Below are 27,680 nucleotides of genomic sequence, written 5' to 3' on the forward strand. Positions count from 1 at the left end.
AATGATGAAAGTCTTAGGATAACTTTAGCCATGTTCAAATTCTATAAGCTATAAGATGATCACATTAAAAAAACCCCAATAGTCTCACAAAACATTTCTAAATCTTCCTCCCTTATACTGCTACTCCTCTTCCTTCTGTGTAGAAGAACTTTGCATAGTTATGGCATATTTTCTTCACATCTCTGTTTTCCAGATTACTATTTCCAGGCCATACTGCTCCACCTTGCTCTAGAATGAAATATTAAACTGCTTCCTGTGCGTGGATATGTGGATTTCCCGTAGACACCACAAATACAGCATAAACTGTATTTGTCTTCCCCACTAAAGCTCACGTTCCTTTTTGATGTGCTAAGACAGTTTCACACTCTCCAGCAAATCAACAACCTAGATCTAATGTGACGATAATGATGTATGACATGTAAATTATTTAGAACCGTTCCTGGCAACATCTTAAGCATTTAATACATCTTAGTTATTATTTTACAATAGTGGTCAGTTGTGTACATTTTACTTATCGAATAAATTAATCGAATTTTAACATGACTCCTGTGACCTTCAATGCTTCAAAAATGGTATTTACAAAATGAAATGATCTTGCTCCAGTGTTGCTAGGAGTTACATTATCTATAAGCCTGTTCAAAATATCATTAACAAAAGGGGGAAAGGGATGGCTTTATAATAGGCTATCTACTTATTGCCGTAAGGAAGAATAATTTCCTAATAAACTTGAAAAGCTGTTCTGATACTTCCTGGTGAGTAGAATGTTTATATAGAAAAAAGCTATAAAAGAGCCTATTTGCATAATTAATAAAAATTATAAACACAGTGTATTAAGTTAAATTATACAAATGAGGTCATTTACTTTTCTGTTGATTAATTAGGCATTTATTTTCAGGTACATGACAGATGGAGGGCTGAACCTGTATACTAGAAGTCTGAACCGAATACCAGACACAGCCACTTCCAGGGATGTCATCCAGAGAGGAGTTCATGATGTGACAGTGGATGCAGACAGGTAATGCCATCAGTATATTTGATGGTGGGGGGCAGTGAATAAAGCAGCTTTTTAAATGAGATCCTTGGAGTTTTGCAGTATAAACCAAAAGGCTTTTTATTTTGGTATAATAATTACTTTGGAACATTTTAAAAACTAAGGTGGTTTTGCTTACAAAACTTTTGGCTCTGCATAATGCTGGAAAAAAATTGCTTTGCTGGTGAGAATACTTAACAAATTTTGGGTTACATGGTGACAAATATTAATATCTGTAAACGCCAAATTATAAACCTAGACTTAAGTTCCTTACTTGAAAAGAACCCCGGCTGATAAATACCTTTCAATACAGATGCCCTCAGATCTGCCTGGGTGCTAATGATGGAAAGATTAGAACAATTCTAATCATCAGGTAAAATAAGCTTGATGCTTTTTTTTGAGGGGTTTTTTGAAAGCACACAGCTCTTGCTGCAGGCTAATCTCTTTTAGACTTCAAATTGCTTAAAGGTTTGTGTGTGTGTGTGTGTGTGTGTGTTTCATATACTAGTTATTATTTTGCTGGGAATTGTTTTGCCAGTTGTATCAGAATCACTGCTATTTGAGAATACCGTCTTTGTGAAATAATGTTGTAAGACATATTTCTGACTTGATTTTGCCCCACTTCACTCAGATTTTTTTTTTACTTTCGTGAGCAGAATGGGATTGCATATTCCTAGAACGACTACTACGTATCAATACCTAGAGTAGTTCTTTAATTCAGCAGTTATGAAGCGGACAAATGGTTCAGACCTAGTGTATCCATATTCTGAAATAAGTGTGTACGATTCATTGCGCATTTTATACAGCCAACTCCAAAGGCTAGATGGTGAATTCTATTGTTAGTCTTCAGTTTCTCCTCACTCAAATGATGCTGATGTTTGGTTGGCCAACAGAACAGTTTTGGCTCTCATCCTGTGTGTATGCTAGCCTTCTAGACTGTGTAAAAGATGTGTGTGAAGCATGTGGTTCTAAAAGGCTTAAGAAAAATGTTGCCCACTCCCAACCCCCACCTGAACTCCTCTTACAGCATTTTCCCTCTGATTCTCGCTGCCTTCAAACACCATGGACGTCTTGCTGCTTTCGAATTGATGCTTCCTCTGCCTATAACGCCCTTTTCTACATTTCTTGTATTATTGCCTCCATCACATTTCTGTCTCATCTTAATGTTCCCTTAGAGAAGCATTTACAGAGTAGCTAAGATGTGTTTCATTTCCAGTCATTTTTTCCCGTTACTTTCTATTATTTTCTTCAATGTACACATCACTTCTAAAATATACCGTACTCATTTGTTTACATGTTTATTTTGCACCTCCCCCATTACAGTGTAAACTCAGGAATGCAAAATTATTGTCATAGTTATTATACGCTGAGCTTTTAATAAATACTTGTGGAGTGAGTGAACCAAGGAATGAATATATCCATCTAGGCTAGCAACAGTCCAGTTGGGTAAAGAGGCAAATAAGACTGCGAAAACAGCCAAGATACTGCAAGGATATGATGTAAGAGAGGGAATGAGTTATGTGGGAAAATACAAAGCAGTGATTGGAGGGAAAGAAATCCAAAGTGTGGCCCACATTTTGAAACTTGTGACCTACACATTGTTGGCTGACAGTGGAAAACATTAGAAGTGAAAAAAACTCTCTTGGTCTTTGGACAATGAGATTTATGATGGCAGAATCTAGAAATCAATACAAAGGTGACTTATTTTGGAGACATGTGGGATAATTAGCTCTCCTTGCTCCCTTAAGGCTCCAGACTGGGGCCTGGCTGAGGAACCCCAGACCAACAGAAAGACCCAGGTATCTGTCTAATAAATTGGGACCTGCAAAAGGCATAGTTCTTAAAGTGTGGCCCCAGGATCAGAAGCATCAGCATCACTTGGGACCTTGTTAGAAACGCAGATTATCATTTCCATCCAGGACTTACTGAATCTGGGGCCCAGTGATCTGAGCTTTAACCAGATGACTCAGATAAACACTAAAACTAGTGAACCACATCTGAAAATGAACAAATAGATGCCAGGCCTATGAAAATATAAACAGTTGATATAAACTTTTAAACATTAAAAAAAACTGTCATTTCGCAGTTCCAACTTCATTAGCTGTGCTTTGTCAAGGGAAAGAGAATATAAAAATAACAATGGCACTAATAATCTGTAAATTAGATCAAACAATGATGTGTTGCACCTGAAATAAACTGTCTCCGATTTTGAGAATTATGTAGAAGGTTTTTGAAAGCATGATGTAATTTAAGGAATACAAAAAAACATTTTGGTCATTTTTACATGTTAAACAGCAATACAGTTGTAGTGAAAATTCCCACTATGGGAGTCTTAGGTGTTCCTCTTTTATTCTAGACAAATCCAAAGCGATTTAAAAATCTTATATTCAGGAAGTGACTCAGGACGTTTATTGTTTTAAATACATAATCTTAAATAGTAAAGTTGTGACAGTCCTTCTGTTCATTTGTACAGGGTGTTGTTCATAAAATTTTCTTCATTCTGATCTCCATTCCAAATAGGGTAGACAAGCATGGCTCAAAGTACTGAGCCAAAATAAAGCCTGCTTCACTGTATTTAATTCAGTTCTACTTAAGCATTTTCATCACTGATTCTCCCACTTTTTTCTCTATGATAATAATTTGTTCCTGTAATATTTTAAGTAATGCTCATTTAGCCTACTGCCCTCATTTAGTGGATATAATCATGCAAGGAGTTGGGTCTTCTACCTTCTGTATTTCTAGTTTCCCAGCTACCTTAGTCAAGGGTTTTTTAAATAATATGAAACATATTAGTGATTGGTTCATTTTAGTAAATTGGTAAATAATAAGGCTTGCAATAGTTCACTGATAAGAAAGCGTAAATGCCAAAACAGATCAGTAATGTTTTATTAATTTTTCGTATTTCTTAGATCTTCTTTCTAAAAGGTGTATCAGTGAAAATACACTGATGTAATGACAGAGTACCCAGCTGGCTAGCATGGCAAAGGATTTGAGCTGTTTGTGTTGCTATAGTGAAGGTTACAGGTTTTCCTTTGATCAACTTCTGAAGAAAATATGATGGGTGATGGGGAACAGCTGAATTTGTCTTCTCAGAAGCTTGACATGACCCCAAAGAAAAGAAGGGGGCCTCCAACAGCCAGATTTGTTATGTTTTAAGTATTTTATTACTCAAAGATCTTGCAGTTTCTTTACTTTCTATATCAATCCAACACCAACCCCATTTCCTTATTAACCTGACTAAGAAAAGATTACAGAATGGATTTATCCTTGTAGACATGTTGGAGACTTTCTGGGAACTCCACAAATAAATTCATAACAGACAGTTAAAAGGTGCAGGCTTTATCCATTTGACTCTGGTTATAGTGAGGCCAATCCTAATTCATATACACTTATACCATTTTGTTGAGCTGTTTTTAAAAGGTCATTTTGGAGAGAGGGTGGAAAATAATTGTTGTTTTGACTTTCATTAATTCCTCTTACTGTCCTTACATTGGCTTTTGTACTAACATTAACAAGTATTAGTTAATAAATAAATAGTTACTCCTAAGTGCCTGACATCCTAATAGCACCTTGGGTAAAAGTAAAATAAAATAATACAAGTGAAAGGCCCTGAATTTAATGGTCAGAGAAAATACTGTGAACAACATATAAAGTGATAATAAAATTGACCAATTCATAATGGATGTGTATACAAAGTACCTTAGAAGCACCAATGGAGAATAAATATTTCAACTTGAGAGTCTAAGAAAAGGCTTCCAAAAGCAGTATGATTTAAGTCGGGCCATTGAAAAAAAAGAAAGAAAAAAAGACTTTTTGACATATAGTCTGGGAGGAATCAGAAGGAATACAGGGGAACATGGAGACGTAGGCGAGTTTAGTTTAAGGAGCTGTTAAAGGAATCTAGAGGCTGACAGGAGTTAAAGCAATGAAAACAGATTCATAAGGAACTATTGCAATTGGGGAAAAGAGACCTCGGTACCAAACTGAGCTCAGTTCTGAATACAACAAGAACAAGTGAGGGTTTATGGCCAATATGCAGAATGAAGGGGGTGAGCAAAAGGGAAATTACTTAAAGTAGATATGAGAGTTGGGGGATTCTTGCTAAACCCACTCAACAGGATTCTTGTTAAAGTGTTGGCCTGACATGATCGAGTACTGAGGATGGAGGATGAGAAATTTGACCCTATATGGAAGGTAATCTGCTATGAAGGGTGGAGGCTTCTTTCAGAACTGACCTAGCAAGATTTTTAATAAAAGTGGGCGGTGTTGGCCCAGCAGGGGGCCAAGATCAAGGCCAAGTGGCGAAGCAACCTCAGAGCACCCCAGCTAAAGTTTTGTCAAGGAGAGAGTCTTTGTCAGAGCCATGAATAATGCGATCTTGCTCATGCACTGGGGATGTGGGCAAGGGTGGACAGGAGACAGTGGATCTGAATGGGCCCTCTTGAGTGTTTGGGCCTGTAGGTAATAAGGAGCTGTCTGACGTATTTTAATTGGTTTTTTTTTTTTTAATTTCAAAGCAAGAACACATTTAATCATATTTTAAAAAGAACTCTCGAACAGCAAATATTGAAGAGAAAGACACCAACGCAGGTAGATGGCATAGGAAGTGACTGTCAAAGTCCAGGTGAAGGCAGATGAGCACAGAACTGAAGGACAGAAGTAGGACATCATTTCGAGAGGAACTTGGGTTTGGTCCATGTGTCGTACTCTGCTCAGCCTGTCATAACACAGAAGCACAGACTGGGTGGCTTGAACAGCAGACATTTGTTTTTCTCACAGTTCTGGAGGCTACCAATCCAGGATTAGCATGCTGGAAAATTCATTTTCTTATGAAGGCCTTTTCTTGGTTTGCCAACAGCCACCCTCTCACTGTGTCCTCATGTGGCCTTTTCTCTGTGCTCTCTTGCTGTGAAAGAGAGAGATATTTAGTGTCCGTTCCTCTTCTTATAAGGACACCAGTTGTATTGGAATAGCCCCCACCCCTATTATGACCTCATGTAACCTTAATTTCCTCCATAAAAGTTCTGTCTCCAATATATACACATTGGAGGTCAGAGCTTCAACATATGAATTTGGTGGTGGTCAGGGAGTGGGGAGGGAATGGACCCAATTCAGTCCATAAAACTGTCTAACACCTAGGTGGTTTCATCCTTTGAGATATAGGGTCAGTCGTTCTCTAAGTGCTGGATTAAAGTGGAAAGTATGTGTAGTATGTGCATCGTAAGCTCAAATCCTATAGAGATCAGGAACATCACATGAAACGAGTGCAGCAGAAGGGACATGGATGCCATTCCAAAGCTGGCATCTACCCTCAACTCTAGAGGAAATGTGGAAAGGATGGCTGAGGATTGCCAAACCATTGGATTTGTTAAGTGTAGTCAAGAATCTAGACTTTTTGGAGAACTCTCCCAATTTTTAAATATTGGCAACTGTCTTTGGAGATCGATGAGATTAATAGATAATTAAAGGTATACACTTTCCTCAGTGTCAGATATTCTGGGAAATCAGAGAGAAGCAAGAAACAATGAACAGACTTACAGATGGTTGTGTAGACTCCCTAGGTCCACTGAAGTTTCCCAAAGAGATGTGCTGGTGGTGGTACCCGCTGGACAGAATGAGGATGCCTCCCTTCATGAGATGCCTGCCCAGCAGGTGCAAGGAATGGTGGCAAAACTATTTTAGCACATTTTAAAGTCTTTTTTTTATAAAAAGTAAGCCAAATCTAAGGTCTGTATCCCAGCCATAGCGTCACTCACTGGATGCTGTGAGTCTTATTATGGCAGTAACTGTAATTAATTTTGTTTAAAAAGCTCTGTGGATTAATACTGTGTGGGCTACAAGCCCATTTGGATCTGTGATGTAGAGTAAGAAGACAAATCTTGAGAATGAACCCTTGACTTTTCAAAAGGAATAAAGGAAGAGTAGCCATTGAAGAGACAAAGAAACCAGCTCTAACACAAAGATGAGACCAAAGAGGGGTCACTGATATTTGTGAAGTGGAGAGAAGAGGGAATAGACACCAGTGTCAAAGTCCGTGGAGAAATGAAGTTAAGTGAAGATGATTCTTGTCAAAAAATAGAATGAAATTTAACATTGGAGAGGTGTCCTGGGTGATTAAGCGAGGTACAAGTCATAGCCTGAGTTGCTAATGTAGAATGGTCCCGAAGTCAGAATTCGGTTCTGTAGATGATTTATCCAGGTGGCCGTTAACTCATTATGATGACAGAATGAGTCTCAAAAGAGAGAAAGACAAAGCTCCAGGTACCAAAGGCTTTATTGAATGTGGACAAAATTCCACAAGCTGTAGTAACAAAGAAACTTTTTCTAGGTCTATTCTGGTTTGTCCATTACATTGTTATCTAAATTTTATTCTTAAATATAGTGATTGTTCATCTCAAATATAAAGGAATCAATTTAATGATATTTTTACTGATTTTTGCATGTTTAATCATGACTTTTTTTTAAATATAAAAGCATAATGTATCATATAAATTTTTAATTTTGTATTGTATTAAATGACAGATGGATTTCATTTGTGGCGCTGTAATCTAGATACTAAAATCCCAGCTGATGAAAGAGTTTACAAAAAGGCGTTAAGGATTGTCATGATATTACATGCCTCTCAGAGTATCAATCATTAAAACTTAGTATATTGAGGGAAATCTCAGTCCAAACAGGTAGTCATGCCAAATCCCTTACTGGGAGGGAAAATCTTTTTTTCCACCCTGTTAGGTTTAGTGGTTGGGGGCCTGCAAATTACACTGACCAAAAAACATATTATCAAGAGAAAAGACAATTTTTTGTTCACATATGTATGCAGGAGATCACAGAAAGATGTCACTCAAGATGATGTTTAGAATTTGAGACATCTTAACAAGGAAAAGGGGACAGGGAGAAGGATATTTATATGGGAAAACAAATGACTTTTAAGAAAGATAAATGGGACCTTAGAAGAAGAGATGGGAGATATGATAGTTCTGTGACAATGTCTATTGAGGCAATTTCTTCTTCAGTGCCTAAATATTCACATTTGTTTCTGGTGATAGGAATCAATCATCTCGTTGTGAAACTCCCAGGGAAGAGATTTATGACAGTTGCATTCTCTTGGGAGACACTTTTAAAGTTAGACAAGAGGAATTTAGAAAGGAAGATGAAAAGCTCTCCTCAGTGGCGTATTTTAGATCCCTTCACCCTAAATCTACAGTTTTCATCAATGTGCAGAAAATTGCACTGTCTCTACGTAAGGGCTGATGGAAAATTCTCAAAAAATCAGGTGAAGAGTCATTTCTAAGGGTGGAAGGCCTTTGGTATTTCCATGACATCTCCAAACAAGAGAAGCTAAGGCAACAGAGCTTTCTTCTAAGCTACCAAGCAAATATCTCCAGAGATGGGATTCATGATGCTTGTCACTAGTCTGTGTACACTCTAATAATTCCTTCTATTCTTTGTTGATTTATTCCAGCATAATCACAGAATCAGTATATTTCCTTATCTTAAGTATTTCCTTCATTAGCTTACTGGCTTTCCATAGTAATTAAAAGCAAACACAAAAAAAAGATTAATAGGCTGAGATGAAAATAGATAAAGTAAATATAGTTATTTCTTTTATAATTAAATGGCCTGCCATTTTTGCCCTCCTCTAAATAGAGAGAGACCAATGCAGAACGTTGGAGGAGTAGAGAAGATTTTCTTTGCCCCCTCAGCTTTCCTTTGGTACCTTGTTCCTCTTTGCAGGCTTATGAACTGGTCCTAAATTTCTGTCCTGGGTCCTGATTCTCAGCATGACCTGAACTCATTGTGAATAGTCTTATAAACTTCCAATACTTTTACATAATACCCTCATAGGACTAATTCACACTGTACACATATATTGAGAACCTACTCCCTGCCAAGTACTGTGCTCAATTTGGGGGGAACCTGTACTCAAAGGTTTTAAATTAGAAGGGCTTTAAAGTAGGGACTATTAAAGTCCAAAAAACCATCGAAATTCAAAAGCTGCTTGGACAATACAACTAGCCCAAGTTGTAGGTATTTTTTGATTTGGATACCTTTTAATTTCTTTCAAAACATACCTACAGGTGGCTCTAAGATTTACCATCTTTTATAAGACTGCCCCTGGCATTAAACTTGATCAAAGCTAAATTTTACCATTCTAGAGTTAATCTCCCCATGGGAGTGGTGGCCCCCAGCACTCTAATGTATGCAGTAGTTTTACATTATCTCCTTCCAAAACAATTTCTAATGAATCTTATGAACATGGTGATGATGATGTTGAGGACAAGGAGTCATGATTGTTATAGTAAAAACAGCCATAGTTCTGTCAGCATTGAGAATCTTGTATGTGTAGCCAACATACCATCCTACTTAAATACACTATTGTATTTTACGTTTACAACTACCCTATGAAGTGGGCTTTATTACTGCCGTTTTATAAGTGAGGCAAACAGTCATTGGATCAAGTAACTTGCCTATAAACACTATTCAAATAAATGGTAATGGCTGGATTTGAATCCAGTGTCTGTGCTCTTACTATTATTCATAAAATTATTAAATTAGATGAAGGTGTTTATCATGCCTGGATAAAATTTTCTGATTTTTAACATTATTTTAGTTGCCTCTTTTGGTCTAAACGTACCCATAAAATATAAACATCTTTTTTTTATTGAACTTCGTAAATGTCAGTGAGTTCCTTCAGTAGGTAATCGTATTCTATTTCTACTGCAGATTGTCAATAAATGTAAAAACACAATTGACAGAACAATATTTTCACATGCATTGGAGCTTCTAAAAGGCTGGCCAGTTTGTTAATATCAGTAAAGCAATTTAGCAGTGTTTTGCTCTTTTATACGTATAAATCCATCATAATCTTGAAACTTAATGGCTGTTGAAATATCTATAACAGGCTCAAGGAAATAAGAGAAAAAAATGTAAAGGGGAGAAATATGTTCAGCTAATACACAGAAAAATACTAAAAGAGCACTTGTATGAAGGGAAAAGCAATGGGGACCTTTTACATTACAGGATTTTTTTTTCCCTACAAAGAGCAATAAAATAGAGGAGATTTTACCAATGAATTTAAACTGTTTAATTTGATTTAGAAAGTTGCATCTATATGTGAAACACTTGTTTTTTTTTCCCTTCAAGAACTATGGATGAATTCTTTTTTTAATAGACTACCTAATGGGGTGAGACATTCAACTTGGGATCATTAAACTGAGCTTCTGGTTGGCAGCTGATCAATTCCGCACTTCCTCATTCCAGCTGTATGGAGTCGGGGGCGTGGGCTTATTTATTAGGTCCTATGTGCTCCATTTATAATCTTTTCTCTTGCTTGACTTAATTTGTGTTTGAAATGGTTAAAGTTATTTGCAGGGAGTTGGAATTATTTTTAAGTGTTTACAGAGCTGCCATGTGTTTTTTTAGATAAGTTGCAAATAAAAGTGTTTTCATTACAAATGAGTGCTTATTTTCTGAATTAAATAGTTATTTTGTTATTATAAAGCTTTTTCTGAGATTATTGAGGAAAGTTCACAGAATAAATAAAAGTATAAAGAAGAATCTAAAAATAATTCATAATCCTCCCTTTCCCAAAACAACCAGGAACACTGCTTTGATGTGTTCCTCCCAGGGTTGCTAACCCACTCTGCACGGTTTGGGTTATACCATCTATACAGTAAATTATCCTGCTTTCTTCACCTGCTTCCATAATAAGCACCACCCTTGAGTATTAAATATTTTTTAATATGACTTTTGATGATTGGATGCTATTCTATCATATGGCGTAGATTGTATCTAAGGAGTTTGTGTAATCAACCATTACATTTTTAAGACATTCGTCAAATTTCTCATTTTTTGGGCAGATTCATTAGCCACATCTTATCTGACCTGATTGCATGTCTAAATCAGCGTGCTTTTTTCTTAAAAGATAGAATTTTGAATTTACCAGAAGAGGATGTCTCACATATGTGCATGTGCATGTTTCTCTCTCTCTCTCTCTCTCTCTCTCTGTGTGTGTGTGTGTGTGTGTGTGTGTGTGTGTGTGTGTGTATGCATATATACATTGGGAATTTAATTTTATTTCTCCAAGTAAATCTCATTCCTTAAGATTAAGTTTTATAATTTACTCTTATTTTAGACTTTTATAATTCCAGGTACATATTGAGGGTTCTGTAAACTGTTAGGATTCATGAGTTTGTTACAATTTTAAAACAGTTTGTCAGCCAGGTTTTCTTAGAAAATAGACGGTATTCAGTATTGACTGAAACAGTTTGTCAGCCAGGTTTTCTTAGAAAATAGACGGTATTCAGTATTGACTGAAACTTCTTCAAACATAATAAAACTTTCAGAGAGGCTTTATTTGTTGTAGAACCAAACCCTATCTTCTGTTTTTCTACCAGTGTATTCTACTCTGATCCCAGATAGTTTATACAAACCATCCCCACTTGACAACTCAAACATTTACTAGATAAAAACAAAAATAATTATAATAGTAGTTTCTTTATGGAGTGTCTTACTGGTGCCAGACATAACTCATTTTTTTTTCAACTTGGGAGTTGTTAATAGACTTCTTTCAGACACTGATAGAACAAGAAGACCCACACACACAAAAAAATCAATAAAGATATAAAGATTTGAATCACACAATAAGTTGACCTAATGAACATAAATAGAACACCAGAACCAAAAAGAGCAGAATTCATTCTTTTCAAGTACACACTGGCTAGTTATAAAAAGGTTGTATGTTGGGCCATGAAGTAAGTCCCAAAAAATGGGAAAGAACTGAAATCCTGTAATATAGTACGTCCTTTGACCACAGTGCTATTAAGCTAGAAACCGTTCACCAAAAGATAATTGGACAATCACTGTGTGTTTGAAAATTAGAAAAAGCACTTCCTGATGAAATTTGGGCAAAAGAAGAAATCACAATGGAAATTAGAAAATACGTTGGACTGAATGATAAGAACATATTAGAAACTGTAGGATGTGTCCAAAAATCATGCTTACAGGGAAATTTATAGCCTTAAATACACGTATTTATGAAACAAACAAGAAAGGCTAAAAATCAATGAGCTAAGCATCCAAGAAGTTAGGAATTGTCCAGTTCAAGAAGTTAGGAAAAGAAAAGCAAATTAAACCCAAAGAAATAAGAAAATACACAAAGCAGCAGAAACCAATGAAATAGTTTTTAATACCTTACATGTATTAACTAATTTAATCCTCATAACAATCTTCTGTATTTGGTACTGTAATTACCACCTTTTTGCAAATAAGGCATCCACAGCACAAAGAGATGAATAATTTGCTTCATTTCACACCATTAGTAAACGTCAGAGTTGGATTTATTTATTTATTTGTTCAATTGGCTACTGGCTAGAATAGGTTGATCCTAGGAAAAACCAGTAGAAATGCTGCTCAGATTCCAATTAACTACTCTCTTTTTAGAATATGTTGGTGCAGTTGATTTTTAATATTTCAGACATCATACCAGTTTCATTGCTACTGAAACTTTCAAAACTATATTAGTGAAAAGAAATTTTAAAACACATAAAGCCGCTAATGTCAGAGCACAGTCGGCCTTCCAAATCCACGGGTTCCCCATCTGAGGCCATTTTATGTTAGGGACTAGAGCACCCATGAATTTTATTTGTAGCGGAGGCTCCTAGAACCAGTTCCTCTGCAGATACTGACAGCTGACTTTACAGAAGGCAACAACAGCAAGAAAGCTGTGAAAATGGCTAGACGGAGGGAGGGTGGTGACTGATTTAGCAGCCCGGGAAAGCACGGGAGCCCACCGACGGTGAAGTCAAGCAATGCAGTTCACACCACAGGAGCTTCCAAAGGCTTGGGGATTTTAGGATTAGTTACCTTGGGACGTAGGGGTGAATATGAAGTCAAACTAGATGGAATTGTTGGATCAACAGGTTTTTAAGAAGCAGTCAGATCCCCAGATCTCCAACTCAACCGTGAATAACTGGGTGGCCCCCCTTTTCTATCTTAGCAAAATACTGGAGATTATTCTCTGCAGAGGGAAAAGGAGACTGTATCTGTGTGGGACATGGAGTACAGCTGAGGATTGACCACTGGGTAATTAAATGAAGTTTGCATAATAAACATGGAAATTCTCAGCTTTTTCCCTTATTTAGAGCCTATAACCCTGGCTACCACGTGTGAGTCCATCTAATCAGGACTGCCATTTACCTATGACTTTCCCCAAATATCTGCCATGTGCCTACTGATTACAAGTCCTTAAATCAATATAGGCAGTTTACATTTGGAAAAAATATATATAATATTGTGAGCTAGAGTTTAATGTAATTGGTTATTAAAAAAGGGTTTTGGAGTTTAGATTCCTGGTTTCTGATCCCAGCTAAACAATGGCTGTTTGTGTGACTTTGGAAAGCTATGTAACTCTCTTGCCTCATTTTCATACTTACAAGAATGAATGCGCAATTAGTAATGACTAGTTACACGATTAGGCTTCTCTTGATTGTAAGTGACAGAGAGTCACATTAAAGCTGGATTAAGAAAAAAAGCATACATCGTTCCCATAACTGAGAGGTCCGTAGGTAGCTCTGAATTCAGATGTGGCTGCCTGCAACAGGATCTGGTTTGCCTTATCTCTGGGCTTGGCTGTGATGTTTTGCAGGCATAGGCTAGATTCTCCTCTCGTCACTGCAACTCACTCTAAATCCTACATAATTCAAGGTTCAAGTTCAGTGCAGGAGAAGCAAACTTCTGCGAAGTTCCTAGGAGTTACTAAGATTGGACAGGTTATCGTATGCACATTTTTTAACCAATCACTACAGCCAAGGAAGCATCTTAACTAAGTTCTTACTTATATCTCAACATGCTTAATCTATACAATTACCATCGTACCTTTTTTTTTTTTTTTTTAAATTCCTTCTCTACTTCTATTCTAAGCCTGGGCATCCTAGCATCTGGCTGACAGCTTTACCATATATCTAGCCTTGCCTGACCTCACAGTTTATACTTTGAGAACTACTGAACTATTTTTTGTCTCCCCCTTCACACACGTATCCATACATATACATGCTAAAATCAGCTGCTCCGTGTCTTTGTTTAGGCCTAGAATTCCACACTCAACCCTATATCTTCCTTTATAATTCTTATTTGTTCCCTGGGAGTCACTTCATATGGTGTTTCCTTTGTGAACTTCCTTTCTTCTCTGTGCGCTAGGTGTACTTCAATCTGATAATTCACCATATTATTTTGAAGACTCTCTTTATGTGTCTGACTCTCCCAGAAACCTATGACATATCCAAAGATAAGGACCGTGCCCTCTGCATCCCCATACCCCCAGTTTCAAATGCAGTTCTTGTCAATATCCGTCTATTGTCCTGAAACCTCATTTCATCACGTGCATCCTTTATTATATAAGACTCTCCACGTGGTTTCAGAAGTATTTTTTCCATGTTTTATCTAACTTTATATTCTCAGCATCTAGCACAAAGCCTGATACACTGTTGGTACTCAATTAATGTTTATTTAACTGAATGAGTGAGTGAATGAATGAATTGCTTTATTTTGTGGAGAGCTTGTTTTTATCTACAGGTAACAAAAGAATCATGTAGATAAGGATGTTAACGCTGCAGGCATTATGGAAGAGTTTATTATAGTTTATTATGTGTGACTGTCTTTCAAAACCATTATCATCCAGAATATCACTATTTGCTTCTTTTTTTAAAATTAAGATATAATTGACTTTAACATTGTGTAAGTTTAAGATGTAAAATATGTTGATTTGATTCTAGCTGGTGATTGTTTAAAAATATTTTGGCCAAGACTTACAAACCGAAAGTTTATTTATTTATCGAAGTATAGTTGCTGTGCAATGTTATGTAAGTTCCAGGTGTACAATATTATATTCCATTTATAGTTACTATAAAATATTGGCTATATTTTCCATGTTGTAGATTATATTATTTTATACCTAACTGTACCTCTTGCTTAAATAGCAAAGTATATTATTAGGCTATCCAATGGCAATTTTCTTCAAAAATTCTGTTTTAAATATGTCTTGGTTACATCTAAAAAGCACAGAACTCAACTCTGAGTTTAGAAAATTCATGGGGTAAAACTATAGATTTCTAAACTTTGGTGTATGTATAATTTCTGTTAATATTTCTGGGCCAGAAATTGACACAGCATTGTAAATTGACTATAACTCAATTAAAAAGTATGTTTCCGGTAAAAAAAAAAAAAAAAAAAAACCCTGTATATGTATAGACCTTTTGACATTTCTTAAGTTTTTTCACATTCTTCGTTTTTTGGTTTACTTCTTGATACTAATTCTGTGAAATTGGCAAAGTTGTCAAAAAGCCTTATTCTACAGATAGATAAAAACAGGAAAGCTCCATAAAATTAACTGAGCTTCCAATAATGAAATAGCAAAGTTGGACCTGAAATCAGCCTGATTCTTACCTACGCCAAGGATCAGCAAACTTTTTCCAGAAAGGGTCAGACAGTAAATAGTGTTGGCCTTGCAGGGTAAGAGGCAAAGTCAAGAAGTTGTGTCTGTGCTTAGATACTGAGAGGGAAATAACAGCTACACATTTTTTCCACTGTGTCAAACTATAATAAACGTTCTTAGCTCATGGGGTCCACAACTTGCGTTTGGTCCACGGTCATAATTTGGTGACTCCTGTTCTGGGCCATTCTTGGGCCTGACATTTATTCTCTGTTTAAGGTTGACAGAGCTTGTTATAAACTGCCACAAACTGGGCACCTTAAACACTAGAAATGCGGGGTCCAGGTTCTGGAGGTTAGAAGGAGGAAATGCGGGCCTCTGCAGTTTTCACTCCTTCTGAGGCCCCTGGAGGAAGGACCTTCCTAGGCCTCTCTCCTGGCCTCGTAGATGGCTGTCTTCTCTTTATGTCTTCACATTGTCTTCCTCTGTGTGTGTGTGTGTGTGTGTGTGTATGTGTGTATGTCCAAATGTCCCCTTTTTGTAAGGACACCGGTCATAATGGATTAGTGCACACCCTAATGACCTCCCTTTAACTTCATTCCTCTGTAAAGACCCTATTTCCAAACCGGGTCCCATGCTGAGTTGCTGGGGGCTTGACTGTGAACTTTGGCTGGGCAAGGGGTGTCGCATGCACTTCATCCCTAACATTCTCATTCTCTTTGTACTGCATCCCGCTCGATGGCTAATAGGAGATAAAGTAACAAGTGTAAGAGTTGTATTTTACCCTTTCTGTCCTTCTAAATTTCAAGCCATGGCATCTCCCTCAGTAACCCTGCCGCGTGATAACAAAGAAAACTGAACCAAGAAAATGGAAAGATGACCCCGAAAGGCTTGCCACTTCAACTCTACAAATCACCCCGAAGAACACGTGGCATAGAATATTTAACCATTTGAGAACGTGGGCAGCAATATTTAGAAAAATCAAATTATAAGGCGATTATTAATTTTGATTATATTTCTGACAAATATTCTGCTGGTTAGGATCCTTAACTCTGTGATTCCCTAAAAATATCAAGAATAAGCCTCACACAAAGCACACCCTCCCGTGTCCAAGCAGCAGATGGAATTGTCTCTAAAATAAAACCGTCATGTGAAATCCCCAGCTGTGAGTGTGCCTGGGTGTTAGAAAGTGTTGTACCTTTTGTAGCTGAAGCTGTCACAGCAGGCAGAGCCGAGATGCCATTGAGTCATGCAGCCAGGCCACGGACGGGCTAGCACAGAAATTCTAAAGAGGTTTTTTTTAAAAAAAATTTAAGTGAAAAGACTGTATGAGGTTCTTATATATAAAAACTTAGATTTGTAGCTTCCTTACCTGAAACTATCTTTGGCAAAATGACTCCATAGTCATCAATTCTGAAAGAAGTCTGCTTTAAAACAGAACATGGTATTCCACCTCTTTGAAGTCTTATTAGACTTCATGGATCCATGCATCATTTTTGTGACTGGCGGCATTTTTATCTGCAAAAGGAGGCAGTATATTTTGTTATTTGTTGTTTGATATATGACATTTGATACCTGCCCCATCATCCCAAACCTACTTTAATAGGAGAGTTGTCATATTAGGCAGGGCCAGGCACAAGTCTCCTTCTTCCTTCTCATCACAGAAGCAAGTGCTAGTTTAAAAAAAAAAAAACAAAAAACCCTCTTCTTTAAAAATAAGAAAACAAACATGAGGCTTCTTGAATTAGTAAGATATCCTGGTGTACTGATCACATCCCTAGAATGGAACCATCTTCAAAGAGAACTGGAGAAGCGATTAATCCTATCTGACAAGTGGGGTTTCCATCAGTCCATGCATGATGAATAATGGTTACTCTCTTCCCTATAAATGGCAGTAGAGAAATGGAAGGGGACTTACATCGTTCAACTGTATGGAAGAGCCCATGCCAAGAGTTCTGTATTCATAATCAAAGTACTGTATTCTGCATTTTGCAAATGACAGACCTGAAGCATGGAGCAAAATCAACCCGTTGACCGTACCAAATGCATTCTGTTTATATATTTTCTTCTTTTTAAAAAATTTACATGTGTATTTTATTAAAGTATAGTCAGTTTGTAATGCTGTGTCAATTTCTGGTGTACAGCACAATTCCCTAGTCATACATGAACAAACGTGTATGCGTCTTCATATTCTTTTTCATAAGTTACCACAAGATATTGAACATAGTTACCCTGTGCTATACAGTATAAACTTGCTGTTTGTCTATTTTATATATATTAGTTAGTATCTGCAGATCTGTTTATATTTTAATACCCCATGAACATGTTCTAGCCCTGACTCCCCCACACACAAACATTCTGTTGGCAGCAGAATCTCAAACTATATCCACATACCTAGGCTTTGTTGTCTGATATTTCAGACTAGAATAGGGATTGGATGTGGTTAAGCTTTTTCTAACTTAACGAGTGTCTCTTTCGTAGTAGCTACTCACGTGGTTGAGGTATAACAGGACAGAGAACAGGTCAAAAGTGGAAAAGGAGGCAGTCACACCCCCTTCACAAGCAAGCGGCAGGAGGAGGGCTGGGATCTTTTATTTTCCAAAGATCAATAAGAGCTCTTTTGTAAAATGGAGTTGTCTGGGTGATACATGGAGTTAGGCTCAAATTAACTTTTAAATGTTTTCTGTCTTGAAACATGCATTTAAAATACATTTTCACCTGCATAAATGTTCTCTTTGGATTAAAGGCTTAATCACCACACTTTGAAGAGATACTTTACTTCACCTTCTGATTCCATTGTTATCGTAATGACAGCAACTCATTAACCCAGTGGGTGTCAGTATTGATTATGACTTTCAGATTTTGCTTTTTTCTCATTCTGGTTAAATTTCTGTTTAAAATAGATCACAACTCTTGATCGGCTGCTGCCTTGGAGTTTTTCCAAGGCATTGGATTCATGGTAAGATAATAAGGTTCAAATGGCTATTGATGGTCACTAGGGACCCTGGGTTGTTTTTTTGCCTTCCCCTACTGTGATGCTCTGTTTTGCAGAATACAAATAGTAGGAGTGATCTTCAATGCAGAAATAATCATGAAAGTCAAGTGCATACTGCAGGTACAATCAGCTCTCTAATTAGCTCAAACTTGTTTGTCTAATGACTTTATTTAGCTGAGCACATGCACACAACAATAACAAAGAGGCTCATGCAAAATCCTGTCAACCATGGGCAATTTAGTCCTCGCAAATGCAGTCTGGTGCATTTCAGAGATTGCATCCACATGACAGGTGAGCAGGTAAAAAGAGGAAAAGCAATAAGGCAGGAAATAGAGAAGTCAGAATTGGATTGCTTTTCCTTAGGAGAAAAACCTATCAAGCTACAGAAGTCTTTGATATGTGTTTACATTCAGTTATTTACATTGTTTTAATGTCTCTAATATCTTATGAACTGTATAACATTATAATATGTTAAGAGAGAGTGAAGGTTGGTTTTTCAGACTCCCAGGAATGCTCTTTTCTTGAAAGAATCTCTGTTGGTCAGAGCCAGCAGACACTGTTACTTATGCCTTTTATGATTCTTCATGAGTAGGTGCAACTAATGAGCCTGTTAGTTCATCTGCACGAGGTTCATGCAGATGCACAGCTTCGGGCCCCAAGGTGGTGACTGCAAACCTTGACAGTGTGTGGATGGCAGCGGATGAGTAGGAGAAACGCTCTTTGTCCCTGATCACCTCTCCACTTATGTCGTCTGTCTATCTTGCTGGCAGTCTCTTGCTCACTGTCAACCTTCATTTACTCTCCTTGTCTCTTGCCTCTTTCTCTTTCAAAACCCTGACCTACACCTTTTTATCCACCTGGGAAATCTGATAGGGGCAGATCTAGAGGTGGGAGAGAGGCTTTTCTGATGCTGTTCTTCCTCTGTGGAAATAATGTTGCTCCCAGTCCCAAGAGAAGGGCCACCAGTTACCCTCCTCAGAGTCGGGCATCCCAAGTGCTCAGCCCTCCACATTCACCAGTCCCTCTTCTTGATAACCTCTGCTGTGTATTTCTGCCTCTGACCTCCCCACAAAGATGACTTTTCATTTTAAAATGCTGAACTTTGTAATGACAAGAATGCTAATTTGGTGTTTCCCTGGGTGCTTTTTAATTTATCTCACTCCCTGGCATATGCACATTTTCATCTATCAACATCCGGGCTGTTGAATTGTTTTACCGTCATTATTTTGTCAAATTAATAACCAATTTTGAAAATATCTGTGCACAAGTTTTAAAGGGAAACATGTTCTCTCAGGTTAGTTAACTTTTTTCTGCTACATTTTAACTTGAGGGTGATAAGTTACACATTGAATACTTTAGACTTGCTCTGTGTGATTTCTGTTCATCTAGTATTAAATGAAAGCATTGTGCAATATAGTTCTTCTACCATTAACGTTTTAACAGAAGGCGGTTGATTTACAGACTGTACTGTTACATGCATCAGACTTTTGAAGATATACACTTAATAGGATAATTCAGTTTCTCCCTCATAGTTATACCCACACAGCTGTATAGTTCTGTAAATCCTCCTTCTGCAAACTCCATTCTCCATACCTTCCCAATACCTGAAACCCTTTCACGTTGCTTCTTAGAATTCAAAACCACTGTCAGCTAAATTGCCTCTGTCACTCATCTCTTCTTGAGTCACACCTTCACCTTTTTTTCACTGTAAACCACCTCTCCCTCCAGCTTCTGATTTCCATGTAGTTCTTCCCCCAGGAACCTCCTACTACTGGAGCAGGATGTAGGTAACCACTCCCTCCTCCTTTCTATAAGTTTTGAAGCCCCTACCATCAATCTAGACCCCCTGCTGCCCCTTCTTGGTGTCTCATTCCAAGAACCTTAAGCCACTTTCCCCTAGTTATTCTAGATGTTAACTCATTTTTTGTCACTTTCTCTACCAATCATCATCCATTATCATGTCAGTGTCTGCATACAGTTTCCAAAAGCCTCACTTCTCAGGACCCTGACACCTTACCTCATAGGGATTTTGCCCTCCATTCTGTGTGAGCCATGTGTTCCCACTCTCACATCCTACAACTTGTTAGAAACATCTTCACCCTCTCCATTGGAACAAGCTTGAACATCATAGCAATCCCTCTGACTTCTCCACTTTACTCCTTTTATTATCCCAGCTCCAAGAATAATACAATTCTATGGGAATCTTCAGTTCCTTAATCCAAACTTGTCAGAATCCCATACCTACATTGTGCCCTCAGGGTCATCTTTGGGCAAGTTAGATTCCATGATCCCTTTTAAAAATCGCTTTATGGGCCACAGATATCCCTTCTACTCCACTGCCCTCTTCTCCCTTTGCTTATTTTACTAGCAAAACTTCCACCTTTAGTTGAACCCAACATTTCATCTGTTCTGCACCTGCCCAGCTGAATGTGGCAAGAAAATTTAAAAAGGCATGCAGACTAATTTCATAGCAAATGCATGACTAGTAATCTCAGCTGGACTCCCAACGTGCCCAGGAATCCTGCCTTTCCCTGGTTTACTCACTCTTCTGTTCACTTAACAAATAATTCACACCTATTCTTTCTCCTCATACTTCTAATCTTTCCTTCCCATTCTGACTCCCAGTCAGCATGCCTACCATTTCCCTGAGAAAACGGAAGCAATTCAAATACAATCCTTATCATCCTAGCTCCTTCCTTATTTACAGCTCACTTATATCATTTCCTATTACTCTGTAAGAACTGTCTCTGCTACTGAACAGAGCCAAACACTCCAGTTAGGTACTGGATTCCATCCCCTATCTTTGTTCAGACTTTTAGCTCCATTATTTCTATGCTGCCTGCATCTTCAGTATTTTTGTGTGTTTGTTTCCACTGGGTTATTCCTATCAGCACACAGACATGTTGACATAGCTCTCTCGCCATAAACACAGTAAGACAAAACCCTCTCCCCAAATTCCATTATTCCTTTGAGCCACTGCCCTCTTTCTCTGATCTTCTTTGCACCTTGAAAAATATTTTTCTTTTTTTTTTTTTTAATTCCCTTGCTATCTCATTATCTCTCTTCCTGTTGTCTCTTGACTCTGCTCTTCCAAATCTTTTCTTACTGAGGTAATGAATGACTTTCTTTTTAGGGTTAGCAATGACTTTCATTGACATCAGATACATGTTGCTAAATACCAGTAGTCAATTCCCATATCTCTTCTGGCTTGAACTATCAACACTTTTTGATAAATTGATTAGTTAGTCTTCTGTGAGGCCTTTCCTCCCCCTGCCCCTTGGAGCATCCTTTATGATGTTTGAATAAGGGATTAAAGTTCACTCGACAAAGAGCATCTTGACAGACCAGAAGCTAGAGAAAAAGACAGGCATGACGGGATGGTAAAGATCAATGTAATTAGGATAGTGAGGGTGTGAAAATAAAGAAGAGGATAGAAGATACCTCACAAATGTAGAACTCATGGAAATTGCAGTGGATTTGATGTCAAGGTGAAAGTAAAACAAAAATGTGTATTTGCCATTACAAGAAATAATCTCCGAATACCAGTGGCTTACAATAACCAGTATTTATTCCCTGTGTACAAAACATACCACAGCTATGGCTTGACTACTATGGCTTGGCTTGGCTTTTTTTTTTTTTTTTTTTTTTTTTTCCTCGTTCCTAAACCCAGGCTGAAGGGGTAGCCCCTATTTGGGATACCTTTGCTTAAGAGAGAAAGGAAGAACAAGAAAGCCAGTAGAAACTTGTACTACTTAAAGGCTGTGGTACATGTCATATCTACTGAAATTCCATTGACCGAAGAACATACCATGGCCAAGGTCAAAGTCAGTGAGATAGACATGTATGAGCCACAAAAAGAGAAGGGAGATAAAATATCCATGAACAATAATACCATTTACTAGTGGGGTAATTCAAACTACTAGTTTCTGTCCTCCTAAGCGATTGTGGAAAGGATGAGTAGAAATAGAAGATCTAGTAGAAAGGATGGATTTGAGAAGGACAAAAATGAATTCAGTAAGAAACATATTTTGTGTGGGCTGAACATCCAGGAGCAGATGTCAGACAGGCAGTTTGAAATGGAAAACTGGCACTTAGGGAAAAGGTCAGGGCTGGAGATTTTGAACAGAGCCAAGAACAGATCATTTGGAAACACCTACATTTTGGCAAAAGGAAGTGAAGGATTTAACTCTAAGAAATAGAGTAGCTTGTTCCCAAGTGACAAAAATCCAAGCTCAAAGTAAAATGCATCCTGATAGAAGTGTGGATTGGTGATCTACAATTAACTGACCTAGACTCACTCAGCAAGTAGGTTCTGAGTTTTGTGAATTTATCAGAGAGACAATATGGCATAGAAATTAGACACATAAACTCAGGAGTTCAAGATATGGGTTTACCACTCAAGCATTTTGTAACTCGTTCAGTTTGGGCAAATTAACTTCACTTCCCTAAACCTGTCCTCGGCAAAATGGTAACAATACCATTTACCTTCTAGGATTGTTGAGAAGCTTAAATGAGATTGTGCTTGCAAAATGATGAGATAGCTCCTGACTTATTTGAAATATTGAACTGGTAATAGTAATACTGCTAACAAAATTGCAAAGAGAAAACATTAACTTTAGCTTTATTTACCTTTGCTTTTCTTGAAGTCTTTTCCTGTAGCATTTTTTTTACGTACATGTGTTAAAATTTCTTTTGACAACAAGAATGCCTAGGATATGTCGTATTAGCCAATTCTATGAAAAAATGCAAGTGAGATTAAATTCAATTGTAAGACGCATGCAGCACTTCGAGTAATAATGTTTATTTTTAGGTTCTTTGCGCCCAAATGCTCACTTCTAGTTCCTTGCAAGACTATGGCTATGCCCTGTGCATATTTACTGCTACCAGTATTTTTATCACATTGAACCTATGAAAGGCTATTTGGACAGTGTTAGTACTTAAGCTCTTATGCTTAATTAGAAGTCATATGGTAATGAAAAAATTGGGAGGCATGGAACATTGCTGGAGGACTCTTCCATTTAGCTTGAAGAAATAAATGAAGCAACTCTTGAAAGTTGGCTAGAATTAAAAACTTGGAAAGGTGTATCTATTACTGTCAGCCCCCTTGTGGTCCAGATTCACCTTGCGTTTCATTCTGTACTGTCCCTTCTTTCTGTTGAGGTATGATTTCCACTGGGATCTATCTGTGGGTTGGGGTTATCGTGGTTTCATTGGCCATCTTTCATATTAGTGAAAATAATTAAATCCTCTTTAATGAAGAAGATCCCCTTTATGACATTCACACTTTTTCCTATTTTTGAATTAACTGCCTATGAAGTCTTAACAGTTGTCAGTGGAACAATATGTATTCTAGGGCCTGTAACCCAGATTGCTCTTTTATACTATCCTGTGGTTTTCCTGTGAAATGATTTTCAGTATTTATTTTTTCTAAGCATTGCTGGCCATTTGTTCGACTGCAGGGCTAATTAAAACCCAGACTCCCATTTGAGGCTTACAGATGTTACAGAATTAAAGGAAATTAGCTTCAGGTCTGGCAGTGATTTTCTAAAAATGGTTCTGTTGATCTCAGTGAAATCGAGGATTTCTTTGCTAAGCTGCCAAGATACATAAATCTTCTATGAGAGCTGATTTTGTAACAGACCTTGACATCTATGATCTAATTCTGGAAATCAAACTTTCAACTGAAAATCAACAGCCTCAGGGAGGATTGAAGTTTGTACTGGCATCCACATGTGTATTCTGTCTAGTATTGTGTAGATGAGTTTGGAAGTTATTTGTTATATTCAGAAGGAATCCAAAAGAATCTATACGTTATCAATGTAACCTCCCTGTCCCAAACTGCAATTCACAGCCAAGAAATGGGTATTTAGAAGATGGAGTTGTGACCTGGGTAGGATTTAAAGTGCAGTTTTATATTGTTTTACTTCTTTTTTTTAATTTAATGACAGCAGTGTTGGTGGGTGGTAAAGTAATCTAGCAATGGTCAAGTAGATTTATCATTAAGTATTAGGTCTCACTTTCTTGTCTGCTTCTAGAAAGAATAATTTATAAAATGCAACCTCTAAACTGAATTGTTCTCTTTTAAATGTTTTCCCTATACATTATGCAAAGACTGTTTTAGAATTAAAATAGCCAGCTAATTATTCTTATAGTCTTAGAGCGACTTTATATTTAATTAAGGATGTATTTGCCCTAGTTTTGCATATGAACTCCTAATAGAAGATCAATTTGAATATTCACTTGTAGATCAACATGATTAATATGAACTATTATTTTTTATTGAAGAAGCAATATAGCATCTTAGGAAGCTTTTGCTAAACAGAAAAAATTCCCACCTCTTGTCTAAACACAGTTGATGTTACCATTTTTCTTTTCCAGTCTTTTTTCGTATGCATATTTGTATCTACCTACTTGCTAACATGTAAGATTCATTTAGTTTTATATGCTGCTTACTCACTTAACATATAAGCTTCTTTTGTTGATACTTAGCAATGATCTTTATTTTTACAGCCATGCAATTCATGTTATATATAAAATACATTAAAATCAATCAGTGATTCTGAGATGCTTATGAAGAAAAATAAATCTATATATATATAGCATATTATAAACAAAATATGATGGGATAAAATATAAAATTCATTCAAACACTGTCTTTTCTCTCCAAAAATCTTTCCAGCAAAGAATAAAATACTATTATTATAGAATGTGTGAATGGATTATCACTACAAACAATATTATCTCAACTAGGCAAACAAAGAGGGGAGACCCAATGATCAAATTACCTTTGCAATTTTTATTTTAAAGTTCAGTGCTGTGTGTGAAATGCACTGTCAAGCAAAACTACAGGCGGTGCTCAGTGTCCTCTCTAGAAGAGAAAATCAAAAGTTCTTCATCCCATTTCTTTCTTTTTTTGTTCTCCTCTCAAAAGAGAAACTCAGGAAGCAATAAAATAAGCCCTCTTATCCAGAACTCTGCATAGATGCGACTGCCCTTGCAAACTCTGCAACTCTCTAGGTCTTGCTTCTCCTAGGCAGCAACTGCTTGCTTTTACAGGGGTCCCTGGAGGATTTGAAGGTGGGGTGGCTCCCCAGAATCTGAGCCCATGAGCTGGAAGATGGCTGTGTGTCCCAGATCACCACATGGTGGAATCCAAGACAGACACGCTGTACTAGCAGAGATGGGCTCCAAGAAAACATTTATCTTATAACCCCCAAACAGCTTCTCTTATTGGCATTTGGATTAAGTGTTTTAGCTTTTGACCTTTCATAAGAAACTGTGTAGTTCATAATTAGGAACTGTGCTTTGATCTCTTAGAACTTGAGATTATGAATGCATTCTATTCCTCATACATTTTGAGATGAGCATGATAGATAGCATGTTTGTGTGTTGTACTCTCTTTGCAAATATGGCAGGTCTGGTCATTTAAATTTGTGATTTGGTCAACTAGCTTATTCTTCTTCCACTACCACTCTCTTCCCCCACCCCTCCCCCCAAAAACCCTTACAGAGTTCAACCTGTTTATAAGCTCAGATTTCTTCCCTCTGAGGTTTAATTCAGGCGGACAGATTAAGCTAATATAGGGGTAATATATTGGAAAGAGATAAATGCTAAACCATATGGGGAGGCCACAATTATTAGTAAAATATTCAGCTGAACATGTTAGCATAGCTGACAAACTCCAATTTTATTTAGCATATTAAAAGAACCAAGGCACTTGGCCTTGGTTAAACAGTCATACTGGCGTTGCTGATTTGTCAAAAAATAAGCTATAAATATCCAGAGTACTTAGCCTTTTCAAAGATATACTACATTTGGTTTTCCAAAAGTTTCCTTTCTCTAGTTTCCTTCACTTACTTTTAAGATGAAATAAGCTTCATCTCAGTTGTTTTATAAGCTTAGATAATGGTTTTTAGGTTTAGCATGGTGAATGGCTTTTGAAATTTTAATCCCCTTTGAATGCACAGTTAGTGATAGGCTCAAGAGTGCAAATTAGGACTCGAGTTATGAGGAGAGATACTCGTTTTATGGGAAGCTGGTTCCCTTCTCCTTCCTCGCTATATGTAGGTTGGTACATGTGGTCACCAGTATGTGTCCATCCTACTTGGCAAAACTTGCATAGCCATTTTATGAGTCTAACTCATTTAATAAAAAATAATTTCAGATCCCAAATGCTTCAGTGTATCTATCTAACCTTCACCTTCCATTCTTCTTTAGCTTTGGCCTTGATTTCCTGCCTGACCAGGATCTTCAGTCTCTCTGCCCCTCTGCTCTATCTTCAGTATCTATTGAAAATTACCCATCTCTCAAACTCTGGTTTAAGTTCTCTACCTTCTGCTTTGCACTGCTTGACTTTTATGTGATTTTGTTTACTTATTTTATGAATTCAACTCTATCACCTTTTTGCAAAATCAGAATCATTATCTAGATGTTTCCTTCTCTTGGATCTCCATGGTCTCCATATCAAGCAGTGACTACTGTACTGTATACACAGGCCCCTCCAAAAAATATCTTGGAAGTTGAATTCAATTGCAAGTGTTCCTACATCCATATGTCTTTAGTTTCAGTACCGCAAATAAATGTGGATGGTATAATATTAAGCAATGGAAAATTCAAAGGTGTTAAGAAATTTATCCAAGATTCTAATTTAAGCTTATCTGAATTTTAACATTCTGCTACTAACGGCAACCACATTGCCTAAAGATGCCTGTTAGATCTCACTACAGGAACTGTGCCTTCAGTGATCTCTAACCGTTAGATTAATATAAAGTATATGATGAGTGAGCTTTCTGGAATATTTTCCAATGATCTTGACACTATTGACATTAAATAGAGCTTTGTTGTCAGTCTATTGTGAACTTCATTACATAGTAACCCTGGGCACTTCTTTTATAGTTCTTCTTAAAATTACCACTACATATGTTTTTATATTTTGTCCAAAACAAAAACTGCTGTGGTTGATACCCCTGATCACTGTCTTTATGACATATCTTTAAAATGATAAAGAAGATTCTTTAATAATTGCTTTCACATTTCTAAAACTCATTGATTTCAGAGATGAAAGTTAAAAAGATGTGAAAATATCTCTTCATGGGATCCATCCTTTCACTTCCAAACTCTCACAATAAGAGTGAAAGATAAATGGTATCTTGGCAAGTGTCGGAGCTGGTTCTGTGTTTTGTGTGGAGGTGTGTGTGACTGTGAACATATCCAAAGAAATACTAATT

General features: G+C 37.2%; 1 protein-coding gene across 6 annotated transcripts in view; it reads left to right on the top strand.

Annotated features, from left to right (window-relative positions):
- The window catches only part of NAV3 (neuron navigator 3), a 730,605-nt gene that overhangs the window by 599,996 nt on the left and 102,929 nt on the right, over window positions 1-27,680 (top strand). For all 6 annotated transcript variants that reach the window (XM_064491553.1, XM_064491556.1, XM_031463093.2 and 3 more), the window contains one exon: window positions 896-1,015. In XM_064491553.1, coding sequence (XP_064347623.1) covers window positions 896-1,015 — 120 coding nt within the window. The remainder of the gene's footprint in view (window positions 1-895; window positions 1,016-27,680) is intronic.

Source organism: Camelus dromedarius, chromosome 11 (genome assembly GCF_036321535.1).
Source record: "Camelus dromedarius isolate mCamDro1 chromosome 11, mCamDro1.pat, whole genome shotgun sequence".
Lineage (NCBI taxonomy): Eukaryota > Metazoa > Chordata > Mammalia > Artiodactyla > Camelidae > Camelus > Camelus dromedarius.